Source organism: Rana temporaria, chromosome 12, assembly GCF_905171775.1.
Source record: "Rana temporaria chromosome 12, aRanTem1.1, whole genome shotgun sequence".
Taxonomy (NCBI): domain Eukaryota; kingdom Metazoa; phylum Chordata; class Amphibia; order Anura; family Ranidae; genus Rana; species Rana temporaria.
The window spans coordinates 146,979,959-147,003,657 of NC_053500.1; the positions used below are offsets into that span (position 1 = coordinate 146,979,959).

General features: G+C 48.9%; 1 protein-coding gene across 1 annotated transcript in view; it reads left to right on the plus strand.

Moving 5' to 3' along the window:
* Positions 1-23,243, plus strand: part of RAB40B (RAB40B, member RAS oncogene family) — a 59,430-nt gene extending 36,187 nt beyond the window's left edge. The window contains exons 3-7 of the mRNA XM_040331150.1: positions 2,896-2,956; positions 13,692-13,752; positions 17,219-17,296; positions 19,414-19,636; positions 22,235-23,243. Coding sequence (XP_040187084.1) covers positions 2,896-2,956; positions 13,692-13,752; positions 17,219-17,296; positions 19,414-19,636; positions 22,235-22,506 — 695 coding nt within the window. The 3' untranslated portion in view covers positions 22,507-23,243. The remainder of the gene's footprint in view (positions 1-2,895; positions 2,957-13,691; positions 13,753-17,218; positions 17,297-19,413; positions 19,637-22,234) is intronic.
* The last annotated feature ends 456 nt before the right edge of the window (positions 23,244-23,699 follow it).

The following is a 23,699-nucleotide window of genomic DNA, read 5'->3' on the forward strand; positions in this document are numbered from 1 at the left end:
GCCGGTCCTGAGGAGCTGTGAGCAGGAGTTTTTAGGCAAGGCCGCGGCTTCGGCCTAGTCCGTGAGGCCTCTCCGTGACACGATCGCGGGACATCGGCGAACAGGGCCTGTGGGCATGGTCCCGGAGAGTGCGGTGTGGTTGGGCACCCCTGCTCTACAGGCTTCCCCCATGGACACCATGTCTCCTCCTTCCCTATATTGCCCCCTTCTTATTCATTGATCTTTGCATTAGCCAATCACAGAGGTTCTAATTGCGAGTGCCAAGTGGTGTACGCCCCCCCCCCCCCCATATGCACCACAGAGTCAGGAAAGTGCCGGAGAAGGAACTTTGGATCTGCTCCGAATCCACAAGTAGATTTAGTGTAAAGGACGCCAAGGAAAATATGACAAAGCGAAGACGGCAAAGCTGCTTGGTGAGTGCGTTTTTGTTTTACACTGAGAAGTGTTGAGATCGTTCAGGGAGAAGAAAAACCCGAGCTGGATACATTGTAATATAATACAGAGCAGGAAGGAACCGGGGGAAGAATGTGCGTGTGTAATACAGAGGTCTATTCTGAGACACAGATATTAATAGAAAAAACAAGTCCGTTCACCAAGATACCCGTATGTCATATTCATGAGAACACAGCCTATCCAATCACTAGAGACCAGTGACATCACCGAGACCCTTCATATTCATGAGAACACAGCCTATCCAATCACTAGAGACCAGTGACATCACAGAGACCCTTCATATTCATGAGAACACAGCCTATCCAATCACTAGAGACCAGTGACATCACCGAGACCCTTCATATTCATGAGAACACAGCCTATCCAATCACTAGAGACCAGTGACATCACTGAGACCCTTCATATTCATGAGAACACAGCCTATCCAATCACTAGAGACCAGTGACATCACCGAGACCCTTCATATTCATGAGAACACAACCTATCCAATCACTAGAGACCAGTGACATCACCGAGACCCTTCATATTCATGAGAACACAGCCTATCCAATCACTAGAGACCAGTGACATCACCGAGACCCTTCATATTCATGAGAACACAGCCTATCCAATCACTAGAGACCAGTGACATCACAGAGACCCTTCATATTCATGAGAACACAGCCTATCCAATCACTAGAGACCAGTGACATCACCGAGACCCTTCATATTCATGAGAACACAGCCTATCCAATCACTAGAGACCAGTGACATCACCGAGACCCTTCATATTCATGAGAACACAGCCTATCCAATCACTAGAGACCAGTGACATCATCGAGACCCTTCATATTCATGAGAACACAGCCTATCCAATCACTAGAGATCAGTGACATCACCGAGACCCTTCATATTCATGAGAACACAGCCTATCCAATCACTAGAGACCAGTGACCTCACAGAGACCCTTCATATTCATGAGAACACAGCCTATCCAATCACTAGAGACCAGTGACATCACCGAGACCCTTCATATTCATGAGAACACAGCCTATCCAATCACTAGAGACCAGTGACATCACGAGACCCTTCATATTCATGAGAACACAGCCTATCCAATCACTAGAGACCAGTGACATCACCGAGACCCTTCATATTCATGAGAACACAGCCTATCCAATCACTAGAGATCTTGGAGGCTTTATATGTGATGTCATCGTCACATGCCCAAAGCCGCCCACACCAGTGCAATGCTGTCAAATCCCCCCCCCCTTTTTTTTAAGTTGATGTAGTTACTATGGAAACTCATTTTTTTATATATACCCGTCTTTACTATTCCGATCCTTTAAAATTCCTGCGCAGCTTTCCCTTTCAGTTATAGGTGGAGCAGAGCGGGCAGCCCATCCCCCCCCCTCCCCCATTCAGTCATTGTTTTCATGCAGCTATGATTTGTCACCTTCCCCGCAGTAATCGGTCACGTGATCGAGCGCGCACATTGCTTCGCTACCTTTCCACGGGGGGTTTAAATTTAGCACTGAGGAGACAGCGAGGCTGGCACGCCGTGTTCCCATGATGGCACACCTCCGCTACTCCCACGAGCCATCGCTGAGAGCGAGCCGCCATCCTCTGTGCCCAATAGAGGGCGCCGCAATGGATTGCACAAATCCCAATCTGCGTTGTGTAGAAAATGTCATTAATGACAGCCTGATTGTAAACCTGATCTCTGTATGTATTGGGGGCATTTTACGGGGGTGGGAGAATCGCTTTCCTCTTTTCTGCACGGAGCGGCGATGCCTGGGACCCTCCAACCAACGATCGATTTTATTAGCTCTGGGGTGCAGCAGGAAGTAAAAAATATTCCCTAATGGGTTTTGCACAGAGAGGCCCCCGATCCTCCTCCTTCTGGGGTCCCCCCAGTGGTGCTTCTGGCTCCTCCTCTTCTCGAGTGTCCCCACGGAGAGGCCCTTTCCATGGGGGCGCGATCCCTAGTCCTGCTGCTGCGTCCATTGACACAGACAGCAGGACTCGGGCCCGCCCTCTCCCGTGTCACTGGATTTGATTGACAGCAGAGGGAGCCAATGGCTGCACTGCTATCAATCTATCCAATGAGGAGCTGAGATAGCTGCTGGGCTCAGTACTCCTCTCAAGAGCCATCAGTCCTGATGCAAGCAGTGGGAGGAGTTATGCAAATATGAAAAGGCCTTGATGGGTGGGTATCAGTCTGGAGGAGTGGGCGTGTTTTGCGTGCAGATCAGGTAACGCCCACATGCTGAGCATCATGAGTGAAAGGAGTGATATCCAATGAATGAAAGGGGCGGGACAGAGGATCCCGGAGTTGTGACATCAGTGCAGTGATGAGCGGTGTCCGTCCCCGGCGGGATTACGCTGTCCTAGGCTTGTGACCGTTTATATTAAAATTATTAAATTTTTAACATCGCTAATTACTTTTTTTTTCTTTTGCAGGAATTGACTACAAGACGACGACTATCCTGCTGGACGGGCGACGGATAAAGCTGCAGCTCTGGTGGGTCGTGTTTACAATGTCCAATGTTCTGTGTATTCCTCCAGATCCCGACACGTTACATTGTTTCATTTCACTTCTCCTGGGGGGCCAGAGACGCAGAGAGAGTTGCAGAGAGTGAGGCCCCTTTCACACTGGGCGGATCAGTAATGACAGTGTCCCCATCCCTCAGGTGTCCCCATCCCTCAGGTGTCCCCATCACAATGTCTTCATCCCTTAGGTGTCCCCATCCATCAGGTTCCCCCATCAGTGTCCCCATCCATCAGGTTTCATCAGTGTCCCCACCTATCAAGTTTGCCCATCAGTGTCTTCATCCCTCAGGTATCCCCCGCCAGGTTCCCCCATCCATCAGTGTCCCCCATCCATCAGTGTCCCCCATCCATCAGTGTCCCCCATCCATCAGTGTCCCCCATCCATCAGTGTCCCCCATCCATCAGTGTCCCCATCCATCAGGTTCCCCCATCAGGGTCCCCATCCATCAGGGTCCCCCATCAGTGTCCCCATCCATCAGGTTCCCCCATCCCTCAGGTTCCCCCATCAGTGTCCCCATCCCTCAGGTTCCCCCATCAGTGTCCCCATCCATCAGGTTCCCCCATCAGTGTCCCCATCCCTCAGGTTCCCCCATCAGTGTCCCCATCCCTCAGGTTCCCCCATCAGTGTCCCCATCCCTCAGGTTCCCCCATCAGTGTCCCCATCCATCAGGTTCCCCCATCAGTGTCCCCATCCCTCAGGTTCCCCCATCAGTGTCCCCATCCATCAGTGTCCCCCATCAGTGTCCCCATCCATCAGGTTCCCCCATCAGATTCCCCATCACAGGTGTCCCCATCACAGGTGTCCCCATCACTCAGGTTCCCCCATCAGTGTCCCCATCCCTCAGGTTCCCCCATCAGTGTCCCCATCCCTCAGGTTCCCCCATCACAGGTGTCCCCATCCATCAGGTTCCCCCATCAGATTCCCCCATCAGGTTCCCCCATCACAGGTGTCCCCATCCATCAGGTTCCCCCATCAGTGTCCCCATCCATCAGGTTCCCCCATCAGTGTCCCCATCCCTCAGGTTCCCCCATCAGTGTCCCCATCCCTCAGGTTCCCCCATCAGTGTCCCCATCCCTCAGGTTCCCCCATCACAGGTGTCCCCATCCATCAGGTTCCCCCATCAGATTCCCCATCACAGGTGTCCCCATCCATCAGGTTCCCCCATCACAGGTGTCCCCATCCCTCAGGTTCCCCCATCACAGGTGTCCCCATCCATCAGGTTCCCCCATCACAGGTGTCCCCATCCCTCAGGTTCCCCCATCAGTGTCCCCATCCCTCAGGTTCCCCCATCACAGGTGTCCCCATCCATCAGGTTCCCCCATCAGATTCCCCATCACAGGTGTCCCCATCACAGGTGTCCCCATCACAGGTGTCCCCATCACAGGTGTCCCCATCACAGGTGTCCCCATCCATCAGGTTCCCCCATCACAGGTGTCCCCATCACAGGTGTCCCCATCACAGGTGTCCCCATCACAGGTGTCCCCCATCCATCAGGTTCCCCCATCCATCAGGTTCCCCCATCCATCAGGTTCCCCCATCACAGGTGTCCCCCATCCATCAGGTTCCCCCATCAGTGTCCCCATCCATCAGGTTCCCCCATCAGTGTCCCCATCCCTCAGGTTCCCCCATCAGTGTCCCCATCCATCAGGGTCCCCCATCAGTGTCCCCATCAGTGTCCCCATCCATCAGGGTCCCCCATCAGTGTCCCCATCCATCAGGGTCCCCCATCAGTGTCCCCATCCATCAGGGTCCCCCATCAGGTTCCCCCATCCCTCAGGGTCCCCCATCAGGTTCCCCCATCCCTCAGGGTCCCCCATCCCTCAGGGTCCCCCATCTCTCAGGTTCCCCCATCCCTCAGGTTCCCCCATCACAGGTGTCCCCATCACAGGTGTCCCCATCACAGGTGTCCCCATCACAGGTGTCCCCATAAATCAGATTCCCCCACCAGATGTCCTCATCAATGCTCCTCACATCAGATTTGATAACAATAATTCTGTTATTCCTTTTATTATATTTCATATTATCCGACCTCCTTCCTGGGAACAGTGTGATGTTATTATATTTCATATTATCCGACCTCCTTCCTGGGAACAGTGTGATGTTATTATATTTCATATTATCCGACCTCCTTCCTGGGAACAGTGTGATGTTATTATATTTCATATTATCCGACCTCCTTCCTGGGAACAGTGTGATGTTATTATATTTCATATTATCCGACCTCCTTCCTGGGAACAGTGTGATGTTATTGCGTCTCTTTAGCCATGAAAGAGTTAAATTCGGGGAGAGATTCCGATGTGGGAAGTAGAAAGCTGCATCCAATTAGAACGACACAACGTGCGCCGCAAAATATCTTTGTGATGGCGGCAATTATGGCGTCAGGCGTGTAATTATAGAGCGCTCTGTAGCGGCGGAATCTTTGCGTTTTTCTACAAATGTATAAAATGGCGGCGCGGAGGAAAGAGGGGTCAGAGCCGGGGGGAAGTTCTCATCTCTAATCGGCCAATAGAATGTCATTACCTGACACAGAATTGGACCCCCCCTTCTATATACTGTATGTGACCCCCCTTCTATATACAGTATGTGACCCCCCCCTTCTATATACTGTATGTGACCCCCCTTCTATATACTGTATGTGACCCCCCTTCTATATACTGTATGTGACCCCCCTTCTATATACTGTATGTGACCCCCCCCCTTCTATATACTGCATGTGACCCCCCCTTCTATATACTGTATGTGACCCCCCCCTTCTATATACAGTATGTGACCCCCCCTTCTATATACAGTATGTGACCCCCCCTTCTATATACTGTATGTGACCCCCCCTTCTATATACTGTATGTGACCCCCCTTCTATATACAGTATGTGACCCCCCTTCTATATACAGTATGTGACCCCCCTTCTATATACAGTATGTGACCCCCCCTTCTATATACTGTATGTGACCCCCCCTTCTATATACTGTATGTGACCCCCCCCTTCTATATACAGTATGTGACCCCCCTTCTATATACTGTATGTGACCCCCCTTCTATATACAGTATGTGACCCCCCCTTCTATATACAGTATGTGACCCCCCTTCTATATACAGTATGTGACCCCTCTTCTATATACTGTATGTGACCCCCCCTTCTATATACAGTATGTGACCCCCCCTTCTATATACTGTATGTGACCCCCCCTTCTATATACTGTATGTGACCCCTCCCTTCTATATACTGCATGTGACCCCCCCTTCTATATACTGCATGTGACCCCCCCTTCTATATACAGTATGTGACCCCCCCTTCTATATACTGTATGTGACCCCCCTTCTATATACTGTATGTGACCCCCCTTCTATATACTGTATGTGACCCCCCTTCTATATACTGTATGTGACCCCCCCCCTTCTATATACTGCATGTGACCCCCCCTTCTATATACAGTATGTGACCCCCCCTTCTATATACAGTATGTGACCCCCCCTTCTATATACAGTATGTGACCCCCCCTTCTATATACAGTATGTGACCCCCCCTTCTATATACTGTATGTGACCCCCCTTCTATATACTGTATGTGACCCCCCTTCTATATACTGTATGTGACCCCCCTTCTATATACTGTATGTGACCCCCCTTCTATATACTGTATGTGACCCCCCCCTTCTATATACTGCATGTGACCCCCCCTTCTATATACTGTATGTGACCCCCCCCTTCTATATACAGTATGTGACCCCCCCCTTCTATATACAGTATGTGACCCCCCCTTCTATATACTGTATGTGACCCCCCCTTCTATATACTGTATGTGACCCCCCTTCTATATACAGTATGTGACCCCCTTCTATATACAGTATGTGACCCCCCCTTCTATATACAGTATGTGACCCCCCCTTCTATATACTGTATGTGACCCCCCCTTCTATATACTGTATGTGACCCCCCCCTTCTATATACAGTATGTGACCCCCCCTTCTATATACTGTATGTGACCCCCCCCTTCTATATACTGTATGTGACCCCCCTTCTATATACAGTATGTGACCCCCCTTCTATATACAGTATGTGACCCCTCTTCTATATACTGTATGTGACCCCCCCTTCTATATACTGTATGTGACCCCCCCTTCTATATACAGTATGTGACCCCCCCTTCTATATACTGTATGTGACCCCTCCCTTCTATATACTGCATGTGACCCCCCCTTCTATATACTGTATGTGACCCCTCCCTTCTATATACTGTATGTGACCCCCCCTTCTATATACTGTATGTGACCCCCCCCCCTTCTATATACTGCATGTGACCCCCCCTTCTATATACTGTATGTGACCCCCCCTTCTATATACAGTATGTGACCCCCCCTTCTATATACTGTATGTGACCCCCCCTTCTATATACAGTATGTGACCCCCCCCTTCTATATACAGTATGTGACCCCCCCTTCTATATACTGTATGTGACCCCTCCCTTCTATATACTGCATGTGACCCCCCCTTCTATATACTGCATGTGACCCCCCCTTCTATATACTGTATGTGACCCCCCCCTTCTATATACTGTATGTGACCCCCCCCTTCTATATACTCTTTGACCCCCCCTTCTATATACTCTGTGACCCCCCCTTCTATATACTGTGTGACCCCCCCTTCTATATACTGTATGTGACCCCCCCTTCTATATACAGTATGTCAACCCCCCCTTCTATATACAGTATGTGACCCCCTTCTATATACTGTATGTGATCCCCCTTCTATATACTGTATGTGACCCCCCCTTCTATATACTGTATGTGACCCCCCTTCTATATACAGTATGTGACCCCCCCCTTCTATATACTGTATGTGACCCCCCCTTCTATATACAGTATGTGACCCCCCTTCTATATACAGTATGTGACCCCCCCTTCTATATACTGTAGGTGACCCCCCTTCTATATACTGTAGGTGACCCCCCTTCTATATACTGTAGGTGACCCCCCCTTCTATATACAGTATGTGACCCCCCCCTTCTATATACTGTATGTGACCCCCCCTTCTATATACTGTATGTGACCCCCCCTTTCTATATACAGTATGTGACCCCCTATATATCTGGAGAGAGGTGATGTCACTCTGTATAATATATCTTATATCTGGAGAGTGGTGATGTCACTCTGTATAAGGTAGGGGTAGATTCTGGGACTTGTAGTCCCCTCTGGCCTCTCTCGGCACACGAAGGACGGGGTTGAGAGGGAAGGTTGGTAATCCCCCTGTCTGCGCTCTGTGGTTGGAGTTCCTGGCCGACCTTTTTCTTTTCCCTCCATCATTGCTGATCTGCCAGCAGAGCTCAGACGGGGGCCGCGCCAGCAGGAAGTCGGGAAAAGCCATCACACCGCTGATCTCTATAACATGTGGATGTATTACTCGCCCTTCGAAGAATTCACTCCGCAGATCTGGAGATTAAACAACTCGCCATCAGACTTCCATATTCCTCCCAATGTAACTAATCCATTATTATGAGACGTCACACACCACCTGAAACTGGAAATCAGGCTTGCAGCGGGACTTGTCTGGTGGGTGGGCAGATGGGGGGTACTTATTGGCTACAAGTGCTTTGGGCAGTAGGGACACATTGGCCCAGATTCAGGTACATTTGCGCTTTATTTGCGGAGGCGCAGGGCAACGATTTTGCCCTGCGCCCACGCAAATATTTTGCGCTGCCCTCGATTCACGGAGCAGTAGCTCCGTAAATTGCGAGGGCGCGCCGGCAAAATTGCCCGGCGTAAGCGCGCGCAATGTAAATGATCCCGCCGGGGGCGGGAATCATTTAATTTAGGCGTAGAGCGCATGCTCCGTCGGAAAACTTTCCCGACGTGCATTGCGGCAAATGACGTCGCAAGGACGTCATTTGCTTCAAAGTGAACGTGAATGGCGCTGAATCACTTACGCAAACGACGTGAAATTCTAATTTCATGTCGCGGGAACGGCGGGTATACTTTAGCATTGGCTGCTCCTACTATTAGAAGGGGCAGCCTTGCGCTAAAGACGCCGTACGGAAACTCCGTACCTTGCGTACGCAGGGCTCGCGCAACATTGTGAATCGTGTTAGTATGCAATTTGCATACTATACGCTGACCACAATGGGAGCGCCCCCTAGCGGTCATCGCAAGAATGCAGCCTAAAATCTGCGTGGCATAAGAGCCTTATGCCACGCAGATTTTAGGCTGCAGTCGGCGCAACGAGTTCTCTGAATCAGGAGCATTCGTAACGCCGGCGCAAGTCAGCAATTGCGCTGTGTAACCTATGGTTACGCAGGCGCAATTGCTTACTGAATCTGGGCCACTGTTTGTTCAGTACGGAATGCTTGGAACCTCCTGACAACGTTTTTATTCCCATCTGTCCTTCCCTGTCCCAGTGACAACCACATCCTCTATTTCCTTTTACTGGAACAGGAAGTGAAGGAAAATCTCCCCAATACACAGTCATAGATCTGCACATGAGACCTATATGTTCATGGCAGCATTTCCCCCCCCAGGGATTGTACTTTACATCTCCTTTTCATAATGGTTGTCTATGGGGGTGGCCGGCTAACTTAAAACAATGCACCCCCTGTGTGGCTGATCTCTTATCTCAGCAACTGTAAAGCAGCAAGGCGGAATAAATGTAAACTGAGCGTTTGTGCCCTCTAGTGGCTAATCTAAAAAGGTGCAGCTTCGGAAAAAGAGTGACGATCGAAAAATGAGTCCTCAATGGAAATATGAAATACTTTCCCTTTTAACCTCTTGCTTCCCGGGCACTTAAACCCCCCTCCTGCCCAGGCCAATTTTCATCTTTCAGAGATGATGCACTTTGAATGACAATTGCGCGGTCATACAACTCTGTACTGTGTTTATCATTTTGTTCCCACAAATAGAGCTTTGGTATTTTATCACCTCTGCGGTTTTTATTTTTTGTAAAAAAAAAAAAATACAGAAATTATTATTATTATTATTATTATTATTATTATTATTATTATTATTATTATTAATAATAATAATATGTATTTTTATATTTTGTTATACAATTTTGCAAACAGGTAATTTTTCTCCTTGATGTACGCTGATGAAGCTGCACTGATGGGCACCGATAAGGTGGCAAGGGTGGTCACCGATAGGCAGCACTGGTGGGCACTGAGAAGTGGCATTGGTAGGTGGCACTCGTGGGCATTGATAGGTGGCACTGAGGTGGCATTGATAGGTGGCACTTGTGGCATTGATAGGTGGCACTCGTGGGCACTAAGAGGTGGCACTGATGGGTGTCACTGGTGGGCATTGGTAGGGGTCACTGGTGGGCATTGCTAGGCGGCACTTTTGGGCATTGATATGTGGCACTGATGGGTGTCACTGGTGGACATTGATAGGTGTCACTGGTGGGCATTGATGGGTGTCACTGGTGGGCATTGATAGGTGGCACTGGTGGGTACTGAGAAGTGGCATTGATAGGTGGCACTGGTGGACATTGATAGGTGTCACTGGTGGGCATTGATAGGTGTCACTGGTGGGCATTGATAGGTGGCACTTTTGGGCATTGATAGGTGGCACTGGTGGGTACTGAGAAGTGGCATTGATAGGTGGCACTTGTGAGAATTGATAGGTGGCACTGGTGGGCACTGAGAAGTGGTACAGATAGGTCACATTGATACGTGGCACTTGTGGGCATTGATAGGTTGCACTCGAGGGCATTGATGGGTGGTACTTGTGGGCATTTATGGGTGGCACTCGTGGTGGTACTTGTGGGCATTAATGGGTGGCACTGGTGGGCACTGAGAAGTGGCACTAATGGGTCGCATTGATAGGTGGCACTGGTGGGCACTGGCAGGCGGTAATTTGGGCAGATCTGCCTCTTTCCTCTTCGGGACCTATGTCCCTTTCACATAAGTCGGTGATCGGCTTTTTTTTCTCCTCATGCCGTCAGTGTGAGCAGAGGAAAAAAACGATCACCGAGCTTTTGTTTACATCACATGATCAGCTGTCATTGGCTGAGAGCTGATCACATGGTAAGGGGCCGAGTCTCTGTGATCACCCTGCAGGAGGCGTGCGGCCAGCGAGAAAAGGGGAGGACGCTGTAGCCGTCATTCCGCTATAGCGCGGACGGCAAGTGGTTAACAACAAATTCATCTGCGTCTCGTAATCTCCCATCATGTCATGTGACCTCCATCTATAAACGCGGCTGATCGTCTTCCCATGTGACCCCCATTGTTATCTCCATCTATAAACGCGGCTGATCGTCTTCCCATGTGACCCCCCCCCCCCCATTGTTATCTCCATCTATAAACGCGGCTGATCGTCTTCCCATGTGACCCCCCCCCCCCCATTGTTATCTCCATCTATAAACGCGGCTGATCGTCTTCCCATGTGACCCCCATTGTTATCTCCATCTATAAACGCGGCTGAACATCTTCCCATGTGACCCCCATTGTTATCTCCATCTATAAACGCGGCTGAACGTCTTCCCATGTGACCCCCCCCCCCATTGTTATCTCCATCTATAAACGCGGCTGAACGTCTTCCCATGTGACCCCCCCCCCCATTGTTATCTCCATCTATAAACGCGGCTGATCGTCTTCCCATGTGACCCCCATTGTTATCTCCATCTATAATCGCGGCTGATCGTCTTCCCATGTGACCCCCATTGTTATCTCCATCTATAAACGCGGCTGATCGTCTTCCCATGTGACCCCCATTGTTATCTCCATCTATAAACGCGGCTGATCGTCTTCCCATGTGACCCCCATTGTTATCTCCATCTATAAACGCGGCTGATCGTCTTCCCATGTAACCCCCATTGTTATCTCCATCTATAAACGCGGCTGAACGTCTTCCCATGTGACCCCCATTGTTATCTCCATCTATAAACGCGGCTGATCGTCTTCCCATGTGACCCCCATTGTTATCTCCATCTATAAACGCGGCTGATCGTCTTCCCATGTGACCCCCCCCCCATTGTTATCTCCATCTATAAACGCGGCTGATCGTCTTCCCATGTGACCCCCCCCCCCCATTGTTATCTCCATCTATAAACGCGGCTGAACGTCTTCCCATGTAACCCCCATTGTTATCTCCATCTATAAACGCGGCTGATCGTCTTCCCATGTGACCCCCCATTGTTATCTCCATCTATAAACGCGGCTGATCGTCTTCCCATGTGACCCCCCATTGTTATCTCCATCTATAAACGCGGCTGATCGTCTTCCCATGTAACCCCCCCCCCCCATTGTTATCTCCATCTATAATCGCGGCTGATCGTCTTCCCATGTGACCCCCATTGTTATCTCCATCTATAAACGCGGCTGAACGTCTTCCCATGTGACCCCCATTGTTATCTCCATCTATAAACGCGGCTGATCGTCTTCCCATGTGACCCCCCCCCCCATTGTTATCTCCATCTATAAACGCGGCTGATCGTCTTCCCATGTGACCCCCCCCCCCCATTGTTATCTCCATCTATAAACGCGGCTGATCGTCTTCCCATGTGACCCCCCCCCCATTGTTATCTCCATCTATAATCGCGGCTGATCGTCTTCCCATATAACCCCGTTGTTATCTCCATCTATAAACGCGGCTGATCGTCTTCCCATGTGACCCCCATTGTTATCTCCATCTATAAACGCGGCTGATCGTCTTCCCATGTGACCCCCATTGTTATCTCCATCTATGAACGCGGCTGATCGTCTTCCCAAGTGACCCCCATTGTACTCTCCATCTATAAACGCGGCTGATCGTCTTCCCATGTGACCCCCATTGTTATCTCCGTCTATAAACGCGGCTGATCGTCTTCCCATGTGACCCCCCCCCCCATTGTTATCTCCATCTATAAACGCGGCTGATCGTCTTCCCATGTGACCCCCCCCCCCATTGTTATCTCCATCTATAAACGCGGCTGATCGTCTTCCCATGTGACCCCCCCCCCCATTGTTATCTCCATCTATAAACGCGGCTGATCCTCTTCCCATGTAACCCCCATTGTTATCTCCATCTATAAACGCGGCTGATCGTCTTCCCATGTGACCCCCATTGTTATCTCCATCTATAAACGCGGCTGATCGTCTTCCCAAGTGACCCCCATTGTACTCTCCATCTATAAACGCGGCTGATCGTCTTCCCATGTGACCCCCATTGTTATCTCCGTCTATAAACGCGGCTGATCGTCTTCCCATGTGACCCCCCCCCCCCATTGTTATCTCCATCTATAAACGCGGCTGATCGTCTTCCCATGTGACCCCCCCCCCCATTGTTATCTCCATCTATAAACGCAGCTGATCGTCTTCCCATGTGACCCCCGTTGTTATCTCCGTCTATAAACGCGGCTGATCGTCTTCCCATGTGACCCCCATTGTTATCTCCATCTATAAACGCGGCTGATCGTCTTCCCATGTGACCCCCCCCCCCATTGTTATCTCCATCTATAAACGCGGCTGATCGTCTTCCCATGTGACCCCCATTGTTATCTCCATCTATAAACGCGGCTGATCGTCTTCCCATGTGACCCCCATTGTTATCTCCATCTATAAACGCGGCTGATCGTCTTCCCATGTGACCCCCCCCATTGTACTCTCCATCTATAAACGCGGCTGATCGTCTTCCCATGTAACCCTGTTGTTATCTCCATGGCCCTTTATGTTTCTAGAGATCCTTTCATGTTTTTTATTCTTCTTTATATTGTATCATTTTCCTTCTTTTTCTTTCCTTTGTAGGGACACTTCAGGACAAGGAAGATTTTGCACTATTTTCCGTTCTTATTCCAGAGGAGCTCAGGTGAGGAGACATAAATCCCGAACTATTCTTGTGGTCACCTGACCATCGATCGCACCTCTAGGGGCTTCTTCTTCCAGAACCAGGCCGTTCCTTTTCACTCCGAAAGATTGTGGAGGATTTCCGATCATTTCTGAGGTCTTCTCATCCAACATCGGCCCCCGACCTCACAAATGGGCGCAATCCCCATCCCAGTTCCAGGTCATCCCAAAGGTATTCAGTTGGGTCGAGGTCAGGTACTGATGGATGAGTAGACCTGGATCTCCATTGGCCTTTCAATTGAATCCAAAGGTGTTCAGTAGAGTTGAACTCCGATGTTGATGTTGGAAGAGAAGACCTGAATAACCATTGGCCTTTCAATTTATTCCAAGGGGTGTTTTATCAGGTTGAGGTCAGGACTCTGTGCAGGCCAGTCAAGTTCCTCCACCCCAAACTCACACATCCATGTCTTTATGGACCTTCCTTTATGCACTGGTCCAAATCATTTGGGGGATGGGGATTATGGTGTGGGGGGGGGGGAGGATTATGGTGTGGGTGGGGGGATTATGGTGTGGGTGGGGGGACTATGGTTTGGGGGGGGGGGAGGATTATGGTGTGGAGGGAGGGGAGATTATGGTGGGGGGAGGGGGGATTATGGTGTGGGTGGGGGGACTATGGTTTGGGGTTGTTTCTCAGGGGTTGGGTTGGCCCCCTTAGTTCCAGTGAAGGGAACTCTTAAGGTGTCACCATACCAAGACATTTTGGACAATTTCATGCTCCCAACTTTGTGGGAGGAGTTTGGGGACGGCCCCTTTTTGTTCTATCATGACTGCCCACCAGAGCACAAAGCAAGGACCATACAGACATGGATGAGAGAGTTTGGGGTGGAGGAACTTGACTGGCCTGCACAGAGTCCTGACCTCAACCCAATGACTTAGAGTGGATACTGCGAGCCAGGCATTCTTATCCAACATCAGTGACTGACCTCACAAATATTCTTCTGGAAGAATGGTCAAACATTCCCATAGACACGCCCCTAAACCTTGTGGACGTCCTTCCCATAGACATGCCCCTAAACCTTGTGGACGGCCTTCCCATAGACACACCCCTAAACCTTGTGGACGGCCTTCCCATAGACACACCCCTAAACCTTGTGGACGGCCTTCCCATAGACACACCCCTAAACCTTGTGGGCGGCCTTCCCATAGACACACCCCTAAACCTTGTGGACGGCCTTCCCATAGACACACCCCTAAACCTTGTGGACGGCCTTCCCATAGACACACCCCTAAACCTTGTGGACGGCCTTCCCATAGACACACCCCTAAACCTTGTGGGCGGCCTTCCCAGAAGAGGTGAACCTGTTATACCTGCAAAGGGCGGAGCCAACTTAATATTGAACAGGCGTACCAATACTTTTGGGAATTTAGTCTTTCTTTCTTTCTTTTTCTTTTCTTTCTTTCTTTCTTTCTTTCTTTCTTTCTTTCTTTCTTTCTTTCTTTCTTTCTTTCTTTCTTTCTTTCTTTCTTTCTTTCTTTCTTTCTTTCTTTCTTTCTTTCTTTCTCTTTTATTGGTTGAACTAGATGGACTGGTCTTCAACCTATGTAACTACAGTATCTCACAAAAGTAAGTACACCCCTCGGTCACATTTGTGTAAATCTTTTCATGTGACAACACTGAAGAAATAACACTTTGCTACAATGTACATCAAATTTACACTGTTACACAAGCTGTCCACTCACTACTTTACATTGTAGCAAAGTGTCATTTCTTCAGTGTTGTCACATGAAAAGATACAAGAAAAGATTTACACAAATGTGACTTAGGGGTGTTAGTGAGGTTCTGTATGTATTACATATTAAATTGGGGTGTAATAAAAATACACGGCTCTGGTCACTGCATGCTGCGGTGATGTGTGTTCCAGCAATGCAAAGATAGAATTGTTTATTAAATTCCAATGAAATATCATTTGACGGGAACGGTTTTGTCCGCCGTCTCTCGTGCGTTTTTCTGTCGCATTCGCTTTACATGAAGGTAAAAAATCAGATCTGGGCTCAGGAATTGGAAAGTCGGAACCATGACAGGTCCTCTTGTCGGCGCTCCGGAGGAGGAGGAGGGAACCGTCGCCGTTCCTGTCGGCCTGCATGGAGCTGATAAGCCGCGGACAGGAGACACGCCGGTGATTTACGGCCTTTGTATGAAGAATTTCCGGACGCAATGGAGGAATTTGGCCTGGAAAGTTCTACTGCTGGACTGAGTCACTCCAAACACCAAATCTCACCGGAATCCTCCGCCAGCCCAAAAAACCGATCACTCCGCGGCGATCATTCATAGAGACGACAGAGAACCCGGCCCCGGAGAGCATTCACTATATCCACACACTGATCACCAATGTAAGGAACATTCTTCTCACTGATCACCAATGTAAGGAACATTCTTCCCACTGATCACCAATGTAAGGGACATTCTTCTCACTGATCACCAATGTAAGGGACATTCTTCTCACTGATCACCAATGTAAGGAACATTCTTCCCACTGATCACCAATGTAAGGGACATTCTTCCCACTGATCACCAATGTAAGGGACATTCTTCCCACTGATCACCAATGTAAGGGACATTCTTCTCACTGATCACCAATGTAAGGGACATTCTTCCCACTGATCACCAATGTAAGGACATTCTTCTCACTGATCACCAATGTAAGGGACATTCTTCTCACTGATCACCAATGTAAGGGACATTCTTCCCACCGATCACCAATGTAAGGAACATTCTTCCCACTGATCACCAATGTAAGGGACATTCTTCTTACTGATCACCAATGTAAGGGACATTCTTCCCACTGATCACCAATGTAAGGGACATTCTTCTCACTGATCACCAATGTAAGGGACATTCTTCACACTGATCACCAATGTAAGGGACATTCTTCTCACTGATCACCAATGTAAGGGACATTCTTCCCACTGATCACCAATGTAAGGGACATTCTTCTCACTGATCACCAATAATTTCACAATACCGCTATCCGGGGGTCCTGGGGGGGGAGGGGTGGGGTCATCTCATAAGAGGGGGTGGGGGTCCTGGCGGGTTGATAGTTGCCATGTCGGGTTGTGGTGATGAGTTTCCTGGAACATTCCGGAGTGTCGGGGATTTCTGTAGTTTTGAGGTTTTCACATTGGAAGTGACGAGTCCACCGGCCAGCCGTGTTTTTCTTGCACATTTTTGCGGTTTGTTTGGGGATTGCGAATCACTCGGCTGTAATCGCATCTTCTCGGCGTGGATCGGCGTCGGATCGCTCTCAGTACTCTTCACTTAAAGGGAACCTGTCAGAGGAAAGAGCCGTCTGATTCTAGAACGTTCTTCTATTACATCAGATTTATGTCATAAGAAACCCAAAAGCCGACATTTATTATATTGCAGCTCACAGTCTTAGATGTGACGGCTGCATTTGTTTTCTTTTTAACAATGAAATGTCTTCTTGCAGGGCGTGATTCTGGTTTATGACATCACCAACCGCTGGTCGTTCGATGGGATCGATCGGTGGATAAAGGAGATCGATGAGGTGAGTTATAGATGATGACCTCTTAGGGAGAACACAAGCCTGTTCCTTCTCTAGGCCCCGATCACATCGAACGATCGATTTAGAATCCTGGGCAAAGCCAATGAATGAAAGGGCTAGATGATGCTGGATGTCCTACAGCCGGGCTAGCGGGCCCCTCCCGTCAGATCCCCGGGCTAGCGGGCCCCTCCCGTCAGATCCCCGGGCTAGCGGGCCCCTCCCGTCAGATCCCCGGGCTAGCGGGCCCCTCCCGTCAGATCCCCGGGCTAGCGGGCCCCTCCCTTAGATCCCCAGGCTAGCGGGCCCCTTCAGTCAGATCCCTGGGCTAGCGGGCCCCTTCAGTCAGATCCCTGGGCTAGCGGGCCCCTTCAGTCAGATCCCTGGGCTAGCGGGCCCCTTCAGTCAGATCCCCGGGCTAGCTCGCCCCTCCTTTAGATCCCTAGGCTAGCGGGCCCCTCCTTTAGATTCCCGGGCTAGCGGGCCCCTCCTTTAGAACCCCGGGCTAGCGGGCCCCTCCTTTAGATCCCCGGGCTAGCGGGCCCCTCCTTTAGAACCCCGGGCTAGCGGGCCCCTCCTTTAGATCCCCGGGCTAGCGGGCCCCTCCTTTAGATCCCCGGGCTAGCGGGCCCCTCCTTTAGATCCCCGGGCTAGCGGGCCCCTCCTTTAGATCCCCGGGCTAGCGGGCCCCTCCTTTAGATCCCCGGGCTAGCGGGCCCCTCCTTTAGATCCCCGGGCTAGCGGGCCCCTTCAGTCAGATCCCTGGGCTAGCGGGCCCCTTCAGTCAGATCCCCGGGCTAGCGGGCCCCTCCTTTAGATCCCCGGGCCCCTCCTTTATATCCCCGGGCTAGCGGGCCCCTCCTTTTATATCCCCGGGCTAGCAGGCCCCTTCAGTCAGATCCCCGGGCTAGCGGGCCCCTCCTTTAGATCCCCGGGCCCCTCCTTTATATCCCCGGGCTAGCGGGCCCCTCCTTTTATATCCCCGGGCTAGCGGGCCCCTCCCTTTATATCCCCGGGCTAGCGGGCCCCTCCCTTTATATCCCCGGGCTAGCGGGCCCCTCCCTTTATATCCCCGGGCTAGCGGGCCCCTTCAGTCAGATCCCCGGGCTAGCGGGCCCCTCCTTTAGATCCCCGGGCCCCTCCTTTATATCCCCGGGCTAGCGGGCCCCTCCTTTTATATCCCCGGGCTAGCGGGCCCCTCCCTTTATATCCCCGGGCTAGCGGGCCCCTCCCTTTATATCCCCGGGCTAGCGGGCCCCTCCCTTTATATCCCCGGGCTAGCGGGCCCCTCCCTTTATATCCCCGGGCTAGCGGGCCCCTCCCTTTAGATCCCCGGGCTAGCGGGCCCCTCCCTTTAGATCCCCGGGCTAGCGGGCCCCTCCCTTTAGATCCCCGGGCTAGCGGGCCCCTTCCGTCAGATCCCGAATTTTGGATTTTCGGATTTTCTAATTTCCAATTATCGAAATATCGGAATTAACAAATTTGTCAAATTGCACACATCTAATTATCAATGCACAACTGTCAGTCAACAGCCAATTCACATCCATCCAAAGTTGCATTAGTCTCCATTCACACTCATGCGACTCCAAATGGTGCAACTCGGATGCGACTTTGGCTTTGACCAGTAATAATGGACAACTTGTTGCATTGTGTAACCTTCAGGTGCGACTTTTGAGGGTTCACATTGCAGTCTGTGACCCCCAAGTTGTATGAGTCCCGGGTCACACCGCCGCAGCGACTTCAAAGTCGTGTGACTTTTTAAGTCGAATTCCGGCGTGACTTCGGCACGACTTTCATGCGTCTTCTTTAACAAATGTCAATGCAAGTCGTAGCGAAATCAGACCAAAAATAGTGCAGAAATCTTTTTTCCAAGTCGGAGCGACTCAAGTTGCACTGAATGGGGGTGCGACTTCTGATGTGCGGATCGGTGTGAACCGGGCCAAAGTAGCGCATGAAGTCGCACGTATATAAATGGCTGGAAAACATGGGGGGGGACTTGTCACGTGACTGCATGAGAAGTGTGAATAGAGCCTTAAAGGAAATCGCATGACTTTGGAGTCGCACACTGCGACAGATTCTTCCTCTGCGACTAACAAGCGTTTTGTATTGTCTCCTCCTCCCAGCATGCCCCAGGGGTGCCCAAGATCCTGGTGGGAAACCGGCTGCACTTGGCGTTCAAGCGTCAGGTGTCTACGGACCAGGCGCAGAATTACGCCGAGCGTTTGGGGATGACGTTCTTCGAGGTCAGTCCGCTCTGCAACTTCAACATCACCGAGTCCTTCACCGAGCTGGCGCGGATCGTCCTCATGCGACACGGGATGGACCGCCTCTGGAGGCCGAACAAGGGTGAGCGATCGTTCTGCGTCTTGTGTGTCTGTGTGAGCGAAGGAGCGGCTTGTGGAAACGCCGCAGGTGATTGGCCGCCGGTGATGGCGGCTTATCCTCCATTATAATAGATCCTTCTGAGGTTTATATATCTCATATGGTGCTGTATACGGCCGTGGCCCCTGACCTGTGACCCCTGACACCTAACACCTGACCTCTGTTCTTCCGCATCCAGCCAGTATAGAATGTCAGTGGGTGACTGCCACCTGCTGTTCAGATTATTAAATGGCATGACTTGAATTCTTTTTTTTTTTTGCTTTAACCACTTCAGCCCCGGACCATTATGCAGGTTAAGGACCGCCCCCCTTTTTGCGATTCGGCACAGCGTCGCTTTAACTGACAATTGCGCGGTCGTGCGACGTGGCTCCCAAACAAAACTGACGTCCTTTTTTCCCCACAAATAGAGCTTTCTTTTGGTGGTATTTGATCACCTCTGCGGTTTTTATTTTTTGCGCTATAAACAAAAATAGAGCGACAATTTTGAAAGAAAAAACACAATATTTTTTACTTTGTTCTATAATAAATATCCCCAAAAAAATATATAAAAAAAATTTTTTTTTTTTCCTCAGTTTAGTCCAATACGTATTCTTCTACATATTTTTGGTAAAAAAAAACCTCTTAGAGCCCTTTCACACTGGTGCGTTTTTGCCGCGTTTTCGTGGTAAAAATAGCGCTATTAAAACGCTCCAAAAACGAATTGAAATCGCGGTGAAATAGCTGTGTTTTACCGCTATTTAACGCTCCGCTATAGGAGTTTCCAGTGTGAAAGGGCTCTTAAAGGCAACGTACGGGTACATGAGTGTGCCCAGTCGTGCCCTTCTACCGACGTATATCGGCGTGAAGGGGTCCTTAAGTGGTTAATTGACTCAGATCGGAGCGAATGCCCTTTACAGAGTAGATTCAAAAGTAACAATGTTACTTTCTACCTCCCATCTGATCAATGTTTATAAACAATGTTACTTTTGTATCTCTCTATCTCCTGTCTGATCAATGTTTATAAACAATGTTACTTTGTATCTCTCTATCTCCCGTCTGATCAATGTTTATAAACAATGTTACTTTGTATCTCTCTATCTCCTCTCTGATCAATGTTTATAAACAATGTTACTTTGTATCTCTCTATCTCCTCTCTGATCAATGTTTATAAACAATGTTACTTTGTATCTCTCTATCTCCCGTCTGATCAATGTTTATAAACAATGTTACTTTGTATCTCTCTATCTCCCGTCTGATCAATGTTTATAAACAATGTTACTTTGTATCTCTCTATCTCCTGTCTGATCAATGTTTATAAACAATGTTACTTTGTATCTCTATCTCCTGTCTGATCAATGTTTATAAACAATGTTACTTTGTATCTCTCTATCTCCTGTCTGATCAATGTTTATAAACAATGTTACTTTGTATCTCTATCTCCTGTCTGATCAATGTTTATAAACAATGTTACTTTGTATCTCTCTCTCTCCCGTCTGAGCAATGTTTATAAACAATGTTACTTTGTATCTCTCTATCTCCCGTCTGATCAATGTTTATAAACAATGTTACTTTGTATCTCTCTATCTCCCGTCTGATCAATGTTTATAAACAATGTTACTTTGTATCTCTCTCCCGTCTGATCAATGTTTATAAACAATGTTACTTTGTATCTCTCTATCTCCTGTCTGATCAATGTTTATAAACAATGTTACTTTGTATCTCTATCTCCTGTCTGATCAATGTTTATAAACAATGTTACTTTGTATCTCTCTATCTCCCGTCTGATCAATGTTTATAAACAATGTTACTTTGTATCTCTATCTCCTGTCTGATCAATGTTTATAAACAATGTTACTTTGTATCTCTCTATCTCCCGTCTGATCAATGTTTATAAACAATGTTACTTTGTATCTCTCTATCTCCCGTCTGATCAATGTTTATAAACAATGTTACTTTGTATCTCTCTCCCGTCTGATCAATGTTTATAAACAATGTTACTTTGTATCTCTATCTCCTGTCTGATCAATGTTTATAAACAATGTTACTTTGTATCTCTCTATCTCCCGTCTGATCAATGTTTATAAACAATGTTACTTTGTATCTCTCTATCTCCCGTCTGATCAATGTTTATAAACAATGTTACTTTGTATCTCTCTATCTCCCATCTGATCAATGTTTATAAACAATGTTACTTTGTATCTCTATCTCCCGTCTGATCAATGTTTATAAACAATGTTACTTTGTATCTCTATCTCCTGTCTGATCAATGTTTATAAACAATGTTACTTTGTATCTCTCTCTCTCCCGTCTGATCAATGTTTATAAACAATGTTACTTTGTATCTCTCTATCTCCCGTCTGATCAATGTTTATAAACAATGTTACTTTGTATCTCTCTATCTCCCGTCTGATCAATGTTTATAAACAATGTTACTTTGTATCTCTCTATCTCCCGTCTGATCAATGTTTATAAACATTGTTACTTTGTATCTCTCTATCTCCCATCTGATCAATGTTTATAAACAATGTTACTTTGTATCTCCCGATCTGATATTGACTCGTTTGACGTTTTTCACCCCAACAGTCCTGAGCCTGCAAGACCTCTGCTGCCGAGCCATCGTCTCCTGCACCCCCGTCCACCTGGTGGACAAACTCCCCCTCCCAGTTGCCTTACGAAGCCACCTGAAGTCCTTCTCCATGGCCAACGGACTGAACGCCAGAATGATGCACGGCCGATCGTATTCGCTCACCGCCAACAACCTGAACAAGAGGAACAGCCTGAAAAAAGCCAAGATCATCCGTCCCCCTCAGAGCCCCCCCAAAAACTGCACCAGGAACAGCTGTAAGATCTCCTAGGCTGAGGGGCCCCTGAGAACCCCTCCCCCCCCCCCCACCCTATGTGCTGAAGTTTGTCCCCCTGAGCCACCACCACGCTCCCCCATGGAGACAGATGCGCGTGCCGCGGAGGTGACGCCCCCCAGGGAGGTGATGCCCCCTACAGAGGTTGCACCCCCACGGAGGTGACGCCCCCTACAATGGTAACATCCCCTTGGAGGTGACGCCCCCTACAATGGTAACACCCCCTTGGAGGTGATGCCCCCTACAGAGGTTGCGTCCCCACGGAGGTGACACCCCCTACAATGGTTACACCCCCTTGGAGGTGACGCCCCCTACAATGGTTACACCCCCTTGGAGGTGACGCCCCCACGTCCCTCTCATCCACTTTTCATGTACAGAAGTGAGGAGGTTGCGACTATTTCTGAATTTTGCTGCTTGTGAAGGAGATTCGTTTTTGTTTTTTGACCGATCCTTTTTTCTCGTCAGTCTGCATGACCCCCTCTGATCGATATTCTCCTCTTCTTTTTTTATTTGTGTGCGAAAAGGGAACAAAAAAAAAAATCCGTCCAGCGACCTGCGCTTGTCACTTTGTCAGTACTTGCGATGCCGTTTGCCGTGTGATTGGTGCTCCCTTTCTGGAAGGTAAGTCGGCTCCGCCCCCCCCACGAAGCGTGCGCCGCGCACACAACAACAATGGCCGACCACAGCAACCATATGAAATCTACATCCCCCTCCCCCCGCCTCTTTATTGGACAGACTACAAAAAAAAAACGACATGCACTTCCAATGTCGGGTTTGTGTGAGAGAAGATTTGATACAAATGTATTTTTTTGTTTTTATTGTTATTTAATACTTTTCTGGGACTCGTCAGCGATTCTATATGAAGATAAATAGAGATCCGCTTCTATTTCTGGAAACGGAATATTTTGTACCACAAAAGACGTCACAAGACGAGCCGCGTTGGGAGGAGAAAAATATTTGCCAAAGACGTGTTTGGAGAGCGACTGCGATTTTTATTTTTTTCGTTGCTAATCTGTGAATAGAATGTGAAAAAAAGATGTTTTATAAAGAGAGAAAAAAAACACTATTTAAAGAAAAAAAATATTAAATGTTTGAACAGCAACCCGTGTGCCCGTGTATGTGTTTTATATATAATATAGTGACCTGAAAAAGTATTCATACCCCTCTATATACAGAGGCTGGAAAAAGTA